This window comes from Haliotis rufescens, unplaced genomic scaffold (genome assembly GCF_023055435.1).
Source record: "Haliotis rufescens isolate VD_foot unplaced genomic scaffold, xgHalRufe1.0.p SCAF_34, whole genome shotgun sequence".
NCBI classification, from domain to species: domain Eukaryota; kingdom Metazoa; phylum Mollusca; class Gastropoda; order Lepetellida; family Haliotidae; genus Haliotis; species Haliotis rufescens.
In genome coordinates, this window is record NW_025964046.1 from 1,571,247 (window position 1) to 1,590,599 (window position 19,353).

At 41.4% G+C, this 19,353-nt stretch overlaps 1 protein-coding gene across 1 annotated transcript in view; it reads right to left on the reverse strand.

The window, feature by feature from the left end:
• Positions 1 to 8,492: 8,492 nt before the first annotated feature.
• Positions 8,493 to 19,353, reverse strand: part of LOC124119690 (ubiquitin carboxyl-terminal hydrolase 2-like) — a 35,084-nt gene continuing 24,223 nt past the window's right edge. The window contains exons 8-13 of the mRNA XM_048380888.1: positions 19,043 to 19,146; positions 18,126 to 18,197; positions 17,207 to 17,285; positions 16,733 to 16,834; positions 15,358 to 15,484; positions 8,493 to 10,374 (exon numbers count right to left, since the gene is read on the reverse strand). Of these exons, the coding sequence (XP_048236845.1) occupies positions 10,299 to 10,374; positions 15,358 to 15,484; positions 16,733 to 16,834; positions 17,207 to 17,285; positions 18,126 to 18,197; positions 19,043 to 19,146 (560 nt within the window). The 3' untranslated portion in view covers positions 8,493 to 10,298. The remainder of the gene's footprint in view (positions 10,375 to 15,357; positions 15,485 to 16,732; positions 16,835 to 17,206; positions 17,286 to 18,125; positions 18,198 to 19,042; positions 19,147 to 19,353) is intronic.

Consider the following 19,353-nt stretch of genomic DNA (forward strand, 5'->3'; position numbering starts at 1 on the left):
TTATTTTTTTTCTGCAGAAACTCTGATACAACTGTCCAGGACTTCAACATGGTGAAAGGGTTCAGACAGGAATGATTGAAAATAAACCTGACATATTTAGTAGGCAACTTTACTTCTGAGACCTATTTGGACTTAATTATGATCCAACCTCCAACATTATTTCTACCTGCGCACAAATTCACTCACTTGATATTAATGATCCTCATATTCTTATTTTAAATATTTTGTTGGTCCATACGCCAACAGGCAGAAGAGTAAAAGTAATATAATGTTAGGGTTGGTTGGTTGATCATGTGAATATCCCCCAACAAGATCTGAATATACTAAAATGGAAATACAACACGTACCTATTAAAAAAGACATGCCTGTCTATAAATTAATTAGTTTGGCCTCAGGAATTATCTTGAACATTGGGATTCGTAAGAAAAACTACTGAAAACTGTCTCAAAAGTAAAGTTGACAACCATATCTATATTATATGTATAATGTGTTGTGGGTGTCTAGTGACTTTAATACATCTGTTAAATTTAGACTATTATTAAAAAATAAATAAATGACAATAGAAAAACTTTAGCCCTCGGTTATCCAGGGTTACATCTCCATTCTATTCTGATAAATACCCTGAACACATTGCCTTCCACAGCTTTGGTTTGAGCCTAATTCCAACAGCACGACTCTAAAAACAACCATACAAACAAATTACTCTCAGGAGCGAGGGAAGCTGTGTGCTTAGTTCGAGATCCTAGGAGTCTATGGTGGCAAAATGGGTCCCGGGTATTTATCAAACTAAAAACATAATACACTGGTAATCGAGGATGGAGTGATGTCAGTTTCAAAACATTTCGCAAACCCATAAGAAGTGTATTAGCTCAACAACAAATTGACTATCTGTTCATCAGAAGCTAACAGGACATTTAGTTGGGTGGGGATGAAATCTTTTCAATTACGCAAAACAAATTATTGACATTTCTCATGTTTAATGCGTATTACGTGTGTCTCAAAACCATGGGGATTTCTCGTAAGATGATAGGTCCCTTGGAAGCTCAGGTATTTCATAAATCAAGCTGAATGACTTCATTGCTTGTTGTCAACTTTCCAGACACCATGGATGCTCATGCATCAATCACTGATATACAGTTGATATGTTGCAAGTGCAGCATTGAACAACAAACACACACGCACTTGTTGCTTGCCGTAGTTGCTGGGCATTATTGTCAATAGATAACAGGGTTCCCAGGCTTAGATTACAATTTCCTTTAGAAGCTGGATAGGAAGGTTATTCATGTTAGTCTTCGTATTAAATACACAGAAATGTCTGGCTCATCACACAATCAAGTAAAACATTGATCTTTCTATAAAGTCTGATGAACAAATAATCAATTTTCAATGTTTTAAGTTATTTCCTGTATATAAAGAAAAACGTACAACAAAAATATATCACTTGTATACTTTCATTAAGTTTAATATTTTTCTGGAACCAAAAACAACCTTTTCCTTTTCCAACTTAAGAGAGTTTAGTATGAGGTGAAAATGTTGCATAAAAATAAGATTTTGGAAACAGTGACTACACTTACAAATATTTTCAAATATGTATATAAAATGTGGTTACATAATTTATTTAAATAATTATATTCTAAAAAAACATCAGTGAAACCAACATGAGAATATACATACAGAACGATATAAGTTATAATTGCATGTCACATATTCATAAAATAGATATGGCAACAGTTCAGTTTTCTGCAGTGGCTAGGTACCCGTTGTTACAAGTGCATATTGGACAGCTAATTTTACGGTGTATTAACACACTTGAGCTGGCATATATCACGTATATCTACCAACTATACACCTTGAAAAGAATTAAGCACCACTAATATTTCCACATAAAAATAGCAAGTTGTTAACTTCAAAGTCTGTATTTATTGTACATCCTGACATACTCCTGTTGAGATACAGAAACTGAAATTGACCATGTAATCACATACTTAATGTCATCTCCATGGCAATACTTGTTGGACTTCCAGTTGCCTCCCCTGCTTCTTGCATCATAGTATGACCCAGTCCTTGTGAAACATACTGTGGCCATATACCAAGTTTCATCAGATCTTGATGGCATCCTAGATATACTGAACCAAAAAAGGTAAGGGATCATTAATATTACTGGGGATATTCTTTATGAAATTGTGTGCTGTCTTCACTACAAAAAACTATCCCAAAAATATTCATGATCCCAAACTTTTTTTGTTCAGTATATCTACCAACATAGGTATAACATACATGCAAATATCTCAAAAACATCTGTGGAAGTTGGGAATACAAGAAAATAAATGAATGGTGCCTAACTTTTTTGCAGGTCTCTCATAAGAGATATTTCATGTCAGAAATGAACTGAAGAAGCATTTCTTACAATGCCTTAGCATTACAATTTTTTTCTTTACTGTTGATGTAATGATGAAAATGAATCTTAGATGGTTTTAAATGTTGACACAAGAGTATATCACATGTATGACTTAACCCCTACAGTGTGTCATGTGAAAAGAAAACATCAAAAATAGTTTTTGACATTGCAGTGCACAGTGGCAATTTTCAGTGTAAACATCCAGGCTCTTCATGTGGCAGATCACTGTGAATGTTCGAACAAGTGATGTTAAAGACGACCAAAACATTTCACAGCAGGCTCATCTCCTGACTGTGGTGACTGTAACGTTGGTGTGTCAAGTGTGTGAATTGGGTTAAACACCACTTTGAACAGTGTCAGCTTGATGTGGGAATAAGCCTAAGTAATGCAGGTCTCAGATGATTACCACTTTGGTGAAACCCAAAGTCGAGTATGGTGCTGACAAACCTGGAAATATAATCAGGCCAAACCAGTTTTCGAACCAACAATCATAGGTTTCTGGCGTGCCCAAGGGACACAACTCTGCACAGCAAACTGATGAGGGAGACACGGCATGGACTATAAAAGGACATGCCAAATCTGACTGCATGAAAAATATTTGAACACATACACACAGAGTTTGATGTAACCCTGCTTTGACCAGAGTCTCGGTTATAAAACTGCATCCTGAACCAACATGTCTTGCTGTTCAAGCATTGACCTACCAAGCAGACAGGGGTTCTGTGGATCACGAGATGATATGCCAAACTGACGGAGTGAGTGAGTGAGTTGGACAGTAGTTCTGTTATATCACTGCATCCAAAACTGACAGATGTTTTGTGATCAAAGTTATAGAATGTCATGCTGCCAGATGTTTTGTACATCAAGCAATGACATGCCACCACTGACAGATGTTTTGTACATCAAGCAATGACATGCCACAACTGGCAAATGTTTTGTGATCAAAGTTATAGAATGTCATGCTGACAGATGTTTTGTACATCAAGCAATGACTTTCCACCACTGGCAGATGTTTTGTACATCAAGCAATGACATGCCACCACTTGCAGATGTTTTGTACATCAAGCAATGACGTGCCACCACTGACAGATGTTTTGTACATCAAGTAATGACATGTCACCACTGACATATGTTTTGTACATCAAGCAATGACATGCCACCACTGGTAGATGTTTTGTACATCAAGTAATGACATGTCACCACTGACAGATGTTTTGTACATCAAGCAATGACATGCCACAACTGACAAATGTCTTGTACATCAATCAATGACATGCCACCACTGACAGATGTTTTGTACATCAAGCAATGACATGCCACCACTGACAGATGTTTTGTACATCAATCAATGACATGCCACCACTGACAGATGTTTTGTACATCAAGCAATGACATGCCACCACTGACAGATGTTTTGTACATCAAGCAATGACACGCCACCACTGACAGATGTTTTGTACAACAAGCAATGACACGCCACCACTGACAGATGTTTTGTACATCAAGCAATGACATGCCACCACTGGCAGATGTTTTGTACATCAATCAATGACACGCCACCACTGACAGATGTTTTGTACAACAAGCAATGACACGCCACAACTGACAGATGTTTTGTACATCAAGCAATGACATGCCACCACTGGCAGATGTTTTGTACATCAATCAATGACATGCCACCACTGACAGATGTTTTGTACATCAAGCAATGACATGACACAACTGACAGATGTTTTGTACATCAAGCAATGACACGCCACCACTGGCAGATGTTTTGTACATCAAGCAATGACAGGCCACCACTGGCAGATGTTTTGTACATCAAGCAATGACATGCCACCACTGACAGATGTTTTGTACATCAAGCAATGACATGCCACCACTGACAGATGTTTTGTACATCAAGCAATGACAGGCCACCACTGGCAGATGTTTTGTACATCAAGCAATGACATGCCACCACTGACAGATGTTTTGTACATCAAGCAATGACATGATACAACTGACATGTTTTGTACATCAAGCAATGACACGCCACCACTGGCAGATGTTTTGTACATCAATCAATGACACGCCACAACTGACAGATGTTTTGTACATCAAGCAATGACAGGCCACCACTGGCAGATGTTTTGTACATCAAGAAATGACATGCCACCACTGACAGATGTTTTGTACATCAAGCAATGACATGCCACCACTGGCAGATTTTTTGTACATCAATCAATGACATGCCACCACTGGCAGATGTTTTGTACATCAAGCAATGACATGCCACCACTGACAGATGTTTTGTACATCAATCAATGACACGCCACAACTGACAGATGTTTTGTACATCAAGCAACGACATGACACAACTGAAAGATGTTTTGTACATCAAGCAATGACATGCCACCACTGACAGATGTTTTGTACATCAAGCAATGACATGCCACCACTGACAGATGTTTTGTACGTCAAGCAATGACATGCCACCACTGACAGATGTTTTGTACATCAAGCAATGACACGCTACCACTGACAAATGTTTTGTACGTCAAGCAATGACATGCCACCACTGACAGATGTTTTGTACATCAAGCAATGACATGCCACCACTGGCAGATGTTTTGAGGATCACGTCTAACTTCACAACTGTGTGCATCATGCAGTGCCTAAACCAACAGGTGCTTGTGCTTCAAGAACTACGAACATGGACAGACCAACACACGCAAGAACCCATGAAAGATATGTACACATGATGCCACAAATCCTGATGTTTGTGCATGCAGGCATGATATGTCTGCTCTCCTGGACGCAGTGCTGTGCTCAGATTCCTGGGTGAAGCCACCTCAGCAGCGGCTTCAAGCTGTATGTACAGCCCTAAAGCATCGTCACACTTTGGTGAACTATGTACACATTTACCATACAGAGTTCCTCACATCATTCCTCTACACAATATGTTTAAATATATATACTACATTTACAAACTTCCTTTACATGTCTTAAGATCTATACAAAACATCATAAGAAATATGCCATCACTGTATCAGCCTATTGCAAACCCAAACAGATGGATGTGAGGACACAAATACCTGTACATCATGCAGTAAGAATAACCGAATAAAATGCTTATTCAGGGACCACTTAAAGATGGAAACAGCCCCAAATGAGGACTTTAAAAATCTTAACTTCAAATTAGTGGTACTCTGAAAGCAAAGTTTAATATGCTAAGTAAGGGCAAGAAGTAGTCTGGTAGCAGCCCTAAATGAGATTCATGAATAAAATCTGAAATCTGCTGGCACTGGTACCATACATACACCCAGCCCCATGATAACACGAGTATCTCACATTACATGTCACGTAATATTTTATTAATGATTCATACACATATATCTTCACACACTCTATGTATATACATAATAAATACTGTGGTAAGTTTGGTATAGTACAAATGCTCTAGGCCACTGAAACTGACTTATTGCAAACCTAATGAAACTTATTGACATGACAACGCATTAAGCTGAAAAAAAGACAGCAATCAGATTCAGTGTTTAGTGTCAGTGCCCGCTGTACCCACTGGTTTCATACAGGATAGAGGACTTATCCGTCTCCCTCAGTGTTGACTTTCAGGGCAGACAAGGTACCAACTGTGTCTGCTTGTTGCATGGGGGGCGTAGAGGACTTATCTGTCTCCCTCAGTGTTGACTTTCAGGGCAGACAAGGTACCAACTGTGTCTGCTTGTTGCATGGGGGGCGTAGAGGACTTATCTGTCTCCCTCAGTGTTGACTTTCAGGGCAGACAAAGTACCAACTGTGCCTGCTTGTTGCACAGGGGAGTATCAGAGGTACTGTTGAGTGGATGAGTAGGGTTTCACATCGCTTTTAGAAATATTCCAGCAATATCACGGCGGGGGACACCAGAAATGGGCTTCACACATGTACCCATGTGGAGAATCAAACCAGGCCTTTGGCGTGATGAGGAGTTCACAAAGAAATGTCACATGTCAAAGACCCTTCCTCTTTACTGATCCTGTTCGCATTCAAATGAAAGTCAACTTTATAAAGCCATAACACCTGTAATAATTTTATTCAGATGAGTCAGGAAAACTTGAATTCCAATTTGAGTATTTTTTCTGACATATGCTTCACACATGGGATCCCCTTTACTGGTACTTAAAACCAACTCTGCCATATTGAAACGACGACGAATCCAATCCAAGAAATGAACATTTTTTCATGTAATCGTTGTCAATCGTAATTGTGGTCAAAGTGTTGGCAAATAAATAATACAGTAGTTCTGTTAATTTACTTCACTCAAAGTTAATACTGACATGTACAGAACACATATTCAATGAGTGAGTGAGTGAGTTGGGTTTGACGCCGCTTTCAACAGTATTACAGTTATATCGCAGCGTGTAAGCATAATGTGAGAGGAAAGCCCGAAGTGATGCAGGTCTCAGACGTTTACCAATTCAGTGAAACCCACGAGCACATATTCAATGAATCAAGCACAGTCACTGGCAAGGTCCTTGACGCAAGTCCACCCATGCCCCACAGTTGACAGACATTCATCTCTTGCCTTGTTTGAAATTACTGCCTGTCTGGCTGCACCGAAAAAGAGTAAATCTGCATCGAACCCAAGAACGTTTCAGTTTACACACCTTATGGACAAGTATTTTGTTCTATCAAATTACAGTCAGTAATGTTAATTGCCACACGTCGGCAGATCCTAAAGCCCACTGGTATCATTCCTGAACGTACATTCACAACTGCATGGTGCCTGTCAAACACGTTCATTGTCAATAGCAAAGGTAATACGAATGGTTTTCAAACTACTTTGCTGACCAGTGTCATATTGAATCAACCAGACCAAGTGGAAACAAACCATTGTGGTTGTTTAAAATGACAGCAGGTAATTTTGGACAGGGCTGGTAAGCTTTCAAAGTTATCCGCATGACTTTTCAGTAACATTTCAGACACTGGCATAAAGCAAGAGCACATTTATGAATGTAAATTGAGGCTTCAGAGAAAACTTAATTTATTCCAATCATATTCATTGACCCAACTCAAATTCCTCATCACAGTTCACTCAAGTCAAATATACATTTGATATTTTCAGATACATATCTCATCTGTAAACACATAAAAAACAATCTATTGTGACCAGGATCAAGGATATTCTATAACTCCTCACTAAAACTCAAACATGCTGATAAGACTGAGAATCCTTTGAGTTTGTAGATACACATAAGTAAATCTTGCAATCGGGACGGATATCACGGCGGCAGGTTTGCAGCCTCTGGCCTACATTCAAATCAATGCATTCAAAATTTGCCAAGTCAGCTAAAATGCAATAAATAAAACATAAAACTCACTATTGTGTTAATTTCGTAATGAAAATGGCAATCAATCAGTAACATGCGATGTCACACTCACAAAACAAACAACTGTGACATTACGTTGATTATCCTTAACCAACATCATCAACATCATCTAAATCCATTAATTCCTTGTTTTACAATCGAGGCCATTTAATCCAGAATACTTCAAGGTAGTGGTATTATCATGAGGAACATAACAATTTACATTTTGCAAAAATTATATCTTAACCTTTCCGAACATGCATCAATTCTGTCAAAATATTCAGAAATACTAATTTTTATCAAAGCATTAACAGGGAAAGAAATTAGCTCCAGCCCACTAGCTTGAGATGGGATGACTGAGGCAGCTTGAAGGCTAGCAAAATTACACATTATACACACCTCCATACCAGAAGGGTTGGTAACACCATTACCAGAGGTAGTACTGTCAATGTATAAAACCTGCCCATCACCCAACATGGAGCACATAGAAAACTCTCTTTCATTTCACAAGAAGCAATGTTCAGAACGATCAATGACCTTGACAAATATTTTAGGTTCTTTTCAAGAAAACGCTTCATTTTTATCATGTATATCAATCCGTGGCTTGAACTGCTAATGACAATCCTCAGTTTGCATTGTTAGCTTTCACCAGTAAATCTTCATTCCAGTCATTTGTCAAGACGGAGAATGTCCATCATATATAATACTTAACAACCACGGATCTGGCGAGATACCAATTTATACTACATGTATATCAATCCGTGGCTTGAACTGCTAATGACAATCCTCAGTTTGCATTGTTAGCTTTCACCAGTAAATCTTCATTCCAGTCATTTGTCAAGACGGAGAATGTCCATCATATATAATACTTAACAACCACGGATCTGGCGAAATAACAATTTATACTACATGTATATCAATCCGTGGCTTGAACCGCTAATGACAATCCTCAGTTTGCATTGTTAGCTTTCACCAGTAAATCTACATTCCAGTCATTTGTCAAGGCGAGAATGTCCATCATATATAATACTTAACAACCACGGATCTGGCGAAATAACAATTTATACTACATGTATTCGTAGAATTTGAATGCTAAGTTTGGAGTTTTTGGATTGACTTGTAAATTTTCCTTTTAATCAAGGTAGACAATGTCTATAAAATATTTTAACTTAACAACCACGGATCTGGTGTGAAAATAATTTATACCACCTGTATTCACAGAAATAATCCAAACAGCTAAAGATGTGTTAAACTATGGATGTATTCATAGAAGTGTTCCAAACAGCTGAAGGTGAGGTGAAATGGGGTTTAACGTCGCGTCCAAGATTATTGCACTTATATAGCGACGTGTCAAACAGCTGAAGATATGTTAAACTATGCAAGTATTCTTAGAAGTGTTCAAAACAGCTAAAGATGTGTTAAACTATCATGTATTCATAGAAGTGTTCCAAACAGCTAAAGATGAGTTAAGCTATGGGTGTATTCACAGAACTTTCAAAACAGCTAAAGATGTGTTAAACTATGGATGTATTCATGGAAGTGTTCCAAACAGCTAAAGATGTGTTAAACTATGGATGGACGTATTCATAAAAGTGTTCCAAACAGCTAAAGATGTGTTAAACTATGGGTGTATTCACAGAAGTGTTCCAAACAGCTAAAGATGTGTTAAACTATGCATGTATTCATAGAAGTGTTCCAAACAGCTAAAGATGTGTTAAACTATGCATGTATTCATAGAAGTGTTGAAACCGGTTAGAAATGTGTTAAACAATGAATGTATTCATAGAAGTGTTCAAAACAGCTAAAGGTGTGTTCAACTATGGTGCTCCATGGACATGAGTTTACAAGACAAGCGTTATGAACAAATATCTCATCACAAGGCAGGTTTCATACATATTAATATGACAATCATATTATCATAACAGGTCTCTTTGTAAACATTGTAACATTTCACCAAGTAAAATATCAAGTTTTGATATTTCAAATGGAACATTTCCCTCCTACACAAAGCAAGATTGTTAATCTATGTATATAAATATATATGCAAATGACACTTATAATGCAAACAAACATAGATTAAATCAATTGTAAAAAACAACTATTATGCATACCACTTATGCATTACAATTTGGTTGTAACCAATGGAAGATATTTGAAAGTTCATATAAATTCACAAACATAAACAAACTTTGGCTGGGTAATATTTTCATCATCTCATTCTAATTAAATGAATTGTCATTTCATTACTTTTGTTTTAAACATAAAAAATAAGCTTAACATTCAATAAATATCAGAGGGACATTACACATGGACTAAGAAATATGTGACCAGCCACGGCTAACAGAAGTAAAGTAGGCCGGAGCACTTTGTAAACATATCAGTATCACAGAATCTTGCCAACTAGATGCATCAAAACACAATAACTTATATAGAATGGAGCCATTTCTCTGACAAACTCTGATTGGTTCAAGACAGGTTTCTCATCACATGACTTAAACTAGCCATGTGACTTAGGTGGGAACCAATCGGTGAGCTTTATTCAGATCATGTGACTAGTGGTCTGCCTGTTCATAGAAGAGAAGGTAGCCTTCGTTTGACACTGCTTGATTAGACCTTGCTGGTGAGACCCTGAAACAGATAGAACGAATATGCATCCTGTGTACAGAGTGAGTGAGTTGGGTTTAACTCCGCTTTGAACAGTATGTCAGTTATATCACGGTGTGTCAGCTTGATGTGGGAGGAGTGAGTGAGTGAGTTGGGTTTAACTCCGCTTTGAACAGTATTTCAGTTATATCACGGCGTGTCAGCTTGATGTGGGAGGAGTGAGTGAGTGAGTTGGGTTTAACGCTGCTTTGAACAGTATTACAGTTATATCACGGTGTGTCAGCTTGATGTGGGAGGAGTGAATGAGATGGGTCTAACTTCGCTTTGAACAGTATTTCAGTTATTTCACGTTGTGTCAGCTTGATGTGGGAGGAGTGAGTGAGTGAGTTGGGTTTAACGCCGCTTTGAACAGTATTCCAGTAATATCACGGCGTGTCAGCTTGATGTGGGAGGAGATAGTGAATGAGTTGGGTCTAACTCCGCTTTGAACAGTATTCCAGTAATATCACGGTGTGTCAGCTTGATGTGGGAGGAGTGAGTGAGTTGGGTCTAACTCCGCTTTGAACAGTATTCCAGTAATATCACGGCGTGTCAGCTTGATGTGGGAGGAGTGAGTGAGTGAGTTGGGTCTAACTCCGCTTTGAACAGTATTCCAGTAATATCACGGCGTGTCAGCTTGATGTGGGAGGAGTGAGTGAGTGAGTTGGGTCTAACTCCGCTTTGAACAGTATTCCAGTAATATCACGGCGTGTCAGCTTGATGTGGGAGGAGTGAGTGAGTGAGTTGGGTCTAACTCCGCTTTGAACAGTATTCCAGTAATATCACGGCGTGTCAGCTTGATGTGGGAGGAGTGAGTGAGTGAGTTGGGTCTAACTCCGCTTTGAACAGTATTCCAGTAATATCACGGCGTGTCAGCTTGATGTGGGAGGAGTGAGTGAGTGAGTTGGGTCTAACTCCGCTTTGAACAGTATTCCAGTAATATCACGGCGTGTCAGCTTGATGTGGGAGGAGTGAGTGAGTGAGTTGGGTCTAACTCCGCTATGAACAGTATTCCAGTAATATCACGGCGTGTCAGCTTGATGTGGGAGGAGTGAGTGAGTGAGTTGGGTCTAACTCCGCTATGAACAGTATTCCAGTAATATCACGGCGTGTCAGCTTGATGTGGGAGGAGTGAGTGAGTGAGTTGGGTCTAACTCCGCTTTGAACAGTATTCCAGTAATATCACGGCGTGTCAGCTTGATGTGGGAGGAGTGAGTGAGTGAGTTGGGTCTAACTCCGCTTTGAACAGTATTCCAGTAATATCACGGCGTGTCAGCTTGATGTGGGAGGAGTGAGTGAGTGAGTTGGGTCTAACTCCGCTTTGAACAGTATTCCAGTAATATCACGGCGTGTCAGCTTGATGTGGGAGGAGTGAGTGAGTGAGTTGGGTCTAACTCCGCTTTGAACAGTATTCCAGTAATATCACGGCGTGTCAGCTTGATGTGGGAGGAGTGAGTGAGTGAGTTGGGTCTAACTCCGCTTTGAACAGTATTCCAGTAATATCACGGCGTGTCAGCTTGATGTGGGAGGAGTGAGTGAGTGAGTTGGGTCTAACTCCGCTTTGAACAGTATTCCAGTAATATCACGGCGTGTCAGCTTGATGTGGGAGGAGTGAGTGAGTGAGTTGGGTCTAACTCCGCTTTGAACAGTATTCCAGTAATATCACGGCGTGTCAGCTTGATGTGGGAGGAGTGAGTGAGTGAGTTGGGTCTAACTCCGCTTTGAACAGTATTCCAGTAATATCACGGCGTGTCAGCTTGATGTGGGAGGAGTGAGTGAGTGAGTTGGGTCTAACTCCGCTTTGAACAGTATTCCAGTAATATCACGGCGTGTCAGCTTGATGTGGGAGGAGTGAGTGAGTGAGTTGGGTCTAACTCCGCTTTGAACAGTATTCCAGTAATATCACGGCGTGTCAGCTTGATGTGGGAGGAGTGAGTGAGTGAGTTGGGTCTAACTCCGCTTTGAACAGTATTCCAGTAATATCACGGCGTGTCAGCTTGATGTGGGAGGAGTGAGTGAGTGAGTTGGGTCTAACTCCGCTTTGAACAGTATTCCAGTAATATCACGGCGTGTCAGCTTGATGTGGGAGGAGTGAGTGAGTGAGTTGGGTCTAACTCCGCTTTGAACAGTATTCCAGTAATATCACGGCGTGTCAGCTTGATGTGGGAGGAGTGAGTGAGTGAGTTGGGTCTAACTCCGCTTTGAACAGTATTCCAGTAATATCACGGCGTGTCAGCTTGATGTGGGAGGAGTGAGTGAGTGAGTTGGGTCTAACTCCGCTTTGAACAGTATTCCAGTAATATCACGGCGTGTCAGCTTGATGTGGGAGGAGTGAGTGAGTGAGTTGGGTCTAACTCCGCTTTGAACAGTATTCCAGTAATATCACGGCGTGTCAGCTTGATGTGGGAGGAGTGAGTGAGTGAGTTGGGTCTAACTCCGCTTTGAACAGTATTCCAGTAATATCACGGCGTGTCAGCTTGATGTGGGAGGAGTGAGTGAGTGAGTTGGGTCTAACTCCGCTTTGAACAGTATTCCAGTAATATCACGGCGTGTCAGCTTGATGTGGGAGGAGTGAGTGAGTGAGTTGGGTCTAACTCCGCTTTGAACAGTATTCCAGTAATATCACGGCGTGTCAGCTTGATGTGGGAGGAGTGAGTGAGTGAGTTGGGTCTAACTCCGCTTTGAACAGTATTCCAGTAATATCACGGCGTGTCAGCTTGATGTGGGAGGAGTGAGTGAGTGAGTTGGGTCTAACTCCGCTATGAACAGTATTCCAGTAATATCACGGCGTGTCAGCTTGATGTGGGAGGAGTGAGTGAGTGAGTTGGGTCTAACTCCGCTATGAACAGTATTCCAGTAATATCACGGCGTGTCAGCTTGATGTGGGAGGAGTGAGTGAGTGAGTTGGGTCTAACTCCGCTTTGAACAGTATTCCAGTAATATCACGGCGTGTCAGCTTGATGTGGGAGGAGTGAGTGAGTGAGTTGGGTCTAACTCCGCTTTGAACAGTATTCCAGTAATATCACGGCGTGTCAGCTTGATGTGGGAGGAGTGAGTGAGTGAGTTGGGTCTAACTCCGCTTTGAACAGTATTCCAGTAATATCACGGCGTGTCAGCTTGATGTGGGAGGAGTGAGTGAGTGAGTTGGGTCTAACTCCGCTTTGAACAGTATTCCAGTAATATCACGGCGTGTCAGCTTGATGTGGGAGGAGTGAGTGAGTGAGTTGGGTCTAACTCCGCTTTGAACAGTATTCCAGTAATATCACGGCGTGTCAGCTTGATGTGGGAGGAGTGAGTGAGTGAGTTGGGTCTAACTCCGCTTTGAACAGTATTCCAGTAATATCACGGCGTGTCAGCTTGATGTGGGAGGAGTGAGTGAGTGAGTTGGGTCTAACTCCGCTTTGAACAGTATTCCAGTAATATCACGGCGTGTCAGCTTGATGTGGGAGGAGTGAGTGAGTGAGTTGGGTCTAACTCCGCTTTGAACAGTATTCCAGTAATATCACGGCGTGTCAGCTTGATGTGGGAGGAGTGAGTGAGTGAGTTGGGTCTAACTCCGCTTTGAACAGTATTCCAGTAATATCACGGCGTGTCAGCTTGATGTGGGAGGAGTGAGTGAGTGAGTTGGGTCTAACTCCGCTTTGAACAGTATTCCAGTAATATCACGGCGTGTCAGCTTGATGTGGGAGGAGTGAGTGAGTGAGTTGGGTCTAACTCCGCTTTGAACAGTATTCCAGTAATATCACGGCGTGTCAGCTTGATGTGGGAGGAGTGAGTGAGTGAGTTGGGTCTAACTCCGCTTTGAACAGTATTCCAGTAATATCACGGCGTGTCAGCTTGATGTGGGAGGAGTGAGTGAGTGAGTTGGGTCTAACTCCGCTTTGAACAGTATTCCAGTAATATCACGGCGTGTCAGCTTGATGTGGGAGGAGTGAGTGAGTGAGTTGGGTCTAACTCCGCTTTGAACAGTATTCCAGTAATATCACGGCGTGTCAGCTTGATGTGGGAGGAGTGAGTGAGTGAGTTGGGTCTAACTCCGCTTTGAACAGTATTCCAGTAATATCACGGCGTGTCAGCTTGATGTGGGAGGAGTGAGTGAGTGAGTTGGGTCTAACTCCGCTTTGAACAGTATTCCAGTAATATCACGGCGTGTCAGCTTGATGTGGGAGGAGTGAGTGAGTGAGTTGGGTCTAACTCCGCTTTTAACAGTATTCCAGTAATATCACGGTGTGTCAGCTTGATGTGGGAGGAGTGAGTGAGTGAGTTGGGTCTAACTCCGCTTTTAACAGTATTCCAGTAATATCACGGTGTGTCAGCTTGATGTGGGAGGAGTGAGTGAGTGAGTTGGGTTTAACGCTGCTTTGAACAGTATTTAAGTCCTATCACAGTGTGTCAGCTGAACTAGGTAGGAAAGCCTGCCGTGATGCAGGTTGTAGAGTGTAGATCAAGACATTGTTCGTTTGTATATTTCAAGCCAAACTCTGTAAAAATCGAATCTGGGCCAGACAATCAAGTGATTGACATAATGAGCAACGATTCACACCATGAGGGTACAAGGTCATGCAATCACCCACATCACGGAGTCTGACAACCTGCTCTATGAAGACACCATGTTGTACAAGGACAGGGTGCAGGGGGGGGCTGTTCTAACCTGGCATTCCAACGGGGATTATCTTATCAGTAAAGGGAAGCAACTCTGCACAGGGAATCGCATCCCTCAGATTACTCATTTACTCTACAGTCTTGTACTGAGTGAGTGACTGATTATGGTTTTACGCCGCTTTTAGCAATTTCCAGCAATATCACAGCGGGGGACACCAGAAATGGGCTTCACACATTGTACCTATGTCGGGAATCGAACCTGGGTCTTCGGCGTGACGAGCGAACGCTTTAACCACTAGGCTACCCGACCGCCCCTCTTATACTGAGGATGTCTGGGTTTGTTCAGCTTCATTCTAAGTCTCTGACCTTGTGTCGTTGTAGAGTTGCCACTCCCCTGAGTATGGATGTCGACATATTGCCGTGTAGTGGCCGGAGTGCACTCCCCCGGAGTGGTTGCTGACAGCATACAAGTTGTACACCATATTGGAGCCCCCTGAAATATACAGCACACAAGTTGTACTCCATATCGGAGCCCCCTGAAATATACAGCATACAAGTTGTACTCCATATCGGAGCCCCCTGAAATATACAACATATAAGTTGTACTCCATATCGGAGCCCCCTCAAATATACAGCATACAAGTTGTACTCCATATCGGAGCCCCCTCAAATTTACAGCATACAAGTTGTACACCATGTTGGAGCCCCCTTAAATATACACAAGTTGTACTCCATATCGGAGCCCCCTGAAATATACAGCATACAAGTTGTACTCCATATCGGAGCCCCCTGAAATATACAGCATACAAGTTGTACTCCATATCGGAGCCCCCTGAAATATACAACATATAAGTTGTACTCCATATCGGAGCCCCCTCAAATATACAGCATACAAGTTGTACTCCATATCGGAGCCCCCTCAAATTTACAGCATACAAGTTGTACACCATGTTGGAGCCCCCTTAAATATACACAAGTTGTACTCCATATCGGAGCCCCCTGAAATATACAGCATACAAGTTGTACTCCATATCGGAGCCCCCTGAAATATACAACATATAAGTTGTACTCCATATCGGAGCCCCCTGAAATATACACAAGTTGTACTCCATATCGGAGCCCCCTGAAATATACAGCATACAAGTTGTACTCCATATCGGAGCCCCCTGAAATATACAACATATAAGTTGTACTCCATATCGGAGCCCCCTGAAATATACAGCATACAAGTTGTACTCCATATCGGAGCCCCCTGAAATATACAGCATACAAGTTGTACTCCATATCGGAGCCCCCTGAAATATACAACATACAAGTTGTACTCCATATCGGAGCCCCCTGAAAAATACAGCATACAAGTTGTACTCCATATCGGAGCCCCCTGAAATATACAACATATAAGTTGTACTCCATATCGGAGCCCCCTGAAATATACAACATATAAGTTGTACTCCATATCGGAGCCCCCTGAAATATACAACATATAAGTTGTACTCCATATTGGAGCCCCCTGAAATATATGCAAGTTGTACTCCATATTGTAGCCCCCTCAAATATACAGCATACAAGTTGTACTCCATATCGGAGCCCCCTGAAATATACAGCATACAAGTTGTACTCCATATCGGAGCCCCCTGAAATATACAGCATACAAGTTGTACACCAAGGTAGTTCTCCCTGAACCATCTTGTACACTGCTACCTGGTACCCACTGTATTCAGAGTGAGATCCTCCCCCTTACCTCTCTCAGCAGCGTAGTCTTTGAGTTCAAGCCTGGCGGTGGGGTACTCCACACTGGTCGTTAGTTTCCTCCCAAACTTCTCCTGACTGAACCGTTTTAAGTCTGGGAGGAAGTCAAGGCACAACCCACAAACACTTTTTCTATTTTTCTTTTACAACCACATACACAAACACAGTTAAAAAAACATAATTCACAAATTCAGCCTGTAATGTGATTTGAAAATTGAGTGAGTGAGTGAGTTGGGTTTAATTGTCTTGAACAGTATTTCAGCTTTAATATCATGTCAAAGATATTTGCCATCTCGGTGAAAGCCAAGGGCATGTGTATGGTTTTGACAAATCAAGTACCATAAATGGAGATAACACTGATCCTGGCACAGCAAAGGGATGCAACTCTGCACAGCCAACGTTTGCCTCAGATCTTTACCCACATGACCCCATGATAATCAGACAAGTTATCTGTGTGAAAGGATACGAAAAACAAGAATCTTTGGGAATTTCTGTATAGAGAAGCTCTTGGTGCAGGGCCGTCGTTCTTTACACTTGGCACACATCTGGAACACAGACATCGATTATACAAAGTTATACAAGTCTCGGCAATACCCTTGGTATAGACGTCTAATTAATAGTCACACAAGTGAATGAATGCTGTTTCATGTTGTCCGCAGCAGTACTCCAGCTATATCATGGTGGTATACATCATCAAGTCTGTATCCAGCAAAATAGTGGTGGATAGCATGAAAACTGATGCACACAATCAGGCCTGGATATGCAAGTCTCAGAGCCTGATCACAACACACACGATGAACAATTCCGGGAATGTCTGTGAGTGAGTCGAGTTCTCAGACATACCTGCTGTATGTAATAAATGTTGTTATCACATCTATATGTGTGTCATACTGATGCCATAGAACAAGTCTTGTTTCTTGATTGATTCTGCACTCAGCAATATTCATGCTGTATGACAATGACCTGTATATAATCAGGGCTGGACCATAGCAAAAACTGTCAGATAGTGTCATGAGTTTCAACACTAATAGTGTGATGTCACCATCAATTATGTCATCACTCAATCTCACATCAACAATGATAGAGTGTGACATCATCAACTATGACATCACTCAACCTCACATCAACAATGATAGAGTGTGACATCATCAACTATGACATCACTCAACCTCACATCAACAATGATAGAGTGTGACATCATCAACTAAGACATCACTCAATCTCACATCAACAGTGATAGAGTGTGACATCATCAACTATGACATCACTCAACCTCACATCAACAATGAGTGGTTAACCTCAACAGTGACTGCACGATGGTGACAATGTTGTAGACCATGGGCAATCATATTTAGAACCTACAAACAACACCTCTGTGTACTGACCGGTTCGTCCTGCAGCTCCTCCTCCTTCATGAAGAGACGGATGCAGTCGTCCAGGCTCACCTCACTTCGATTCTGCAACAGCAACAAGGATTATTCTTTTGTCTTTTCGGCATACAATAAATATACTTTCGGTTGCAGTTCTTCTGAACACATCAAATAAACCAAGAGGCCCTTGCTGCATTGCTGGGTACAGGTGTTGCTGACCTCTGTGCAGAGTTGGATCCTTGCTAGGAAGCCGTGATTACAGGTTCTATTCAAGACTAGATCTCATAAGGACCTGCCTTGTTCTGTGAGCAACACACCAATGTCTTACGTCAAGGTGCTAGTCTTTTGAAAAGGATGAAGAATGATTTGGGATGATAAACAGAATCTCACCCTTGTGTTGTTTATATCAAATATATCAACACAAGTCTATAAAAGTTTACAACCTCGAAAGCAAGACACTTGGAGTGATTCTCTACATCCCTTAGATCAAATGAAGGGGGACAAACTCGTCCTGAGATATCTGTCAGGGAGAGCCCTGCTTCACTATCAGGTCATGGGGCTGCAACTGTCTTATTCCCATACTTTAGCATTGACTTTCTTTGTTGTTTCAAGGCACACTCAGCAATATTCCAGCTATATGACGGCAGTCTGTAAATAATCAAATCAAGATAATCCAGTGATTGACATCCTGAGCATAAATCTAATCAAATGGGATAAGATGACATGCATCAACCAAGTCTGCGAGCTGACCACCCGATCCCATTAGTCGCCTCTCACAACAAGCATAGTCACCTCTTATGGCAAGGGTGGATTGCTGAAGACCTATTCTCTACCCGGATCTTCACTGGTCTACACTAGCATAGACTTTGGTAGCACAAACACTGTTTTGTGAACCGAGGCCCTGTACAACACTAGACCACTCGGCATCCTACCTTGGGTATCGGCAGTGACAGATCCCAGAAGGGGTCAAAGGTCACAGAGCGATGTCCGCACTGAGAGAACTTGAGCTCACTCTTTAACTGGCCAACGAAGATGTCTGAAATGGGAGAAACTCACACATCTGAAGACACCAGTTAAATATGACACACATATCTTTTAAGCATGACTGTTTATGAAACCTCCCAAATGCATTCTAAGACTCCTAACAAAATGACAGCATCGTTTTGAGTGCTAAATAAATGTGTGTGTGTCTGTGTTTGTCTCTGCTTGTGGGTGTGTCTGTGTGTTTCTCTGTGTTTTTGTC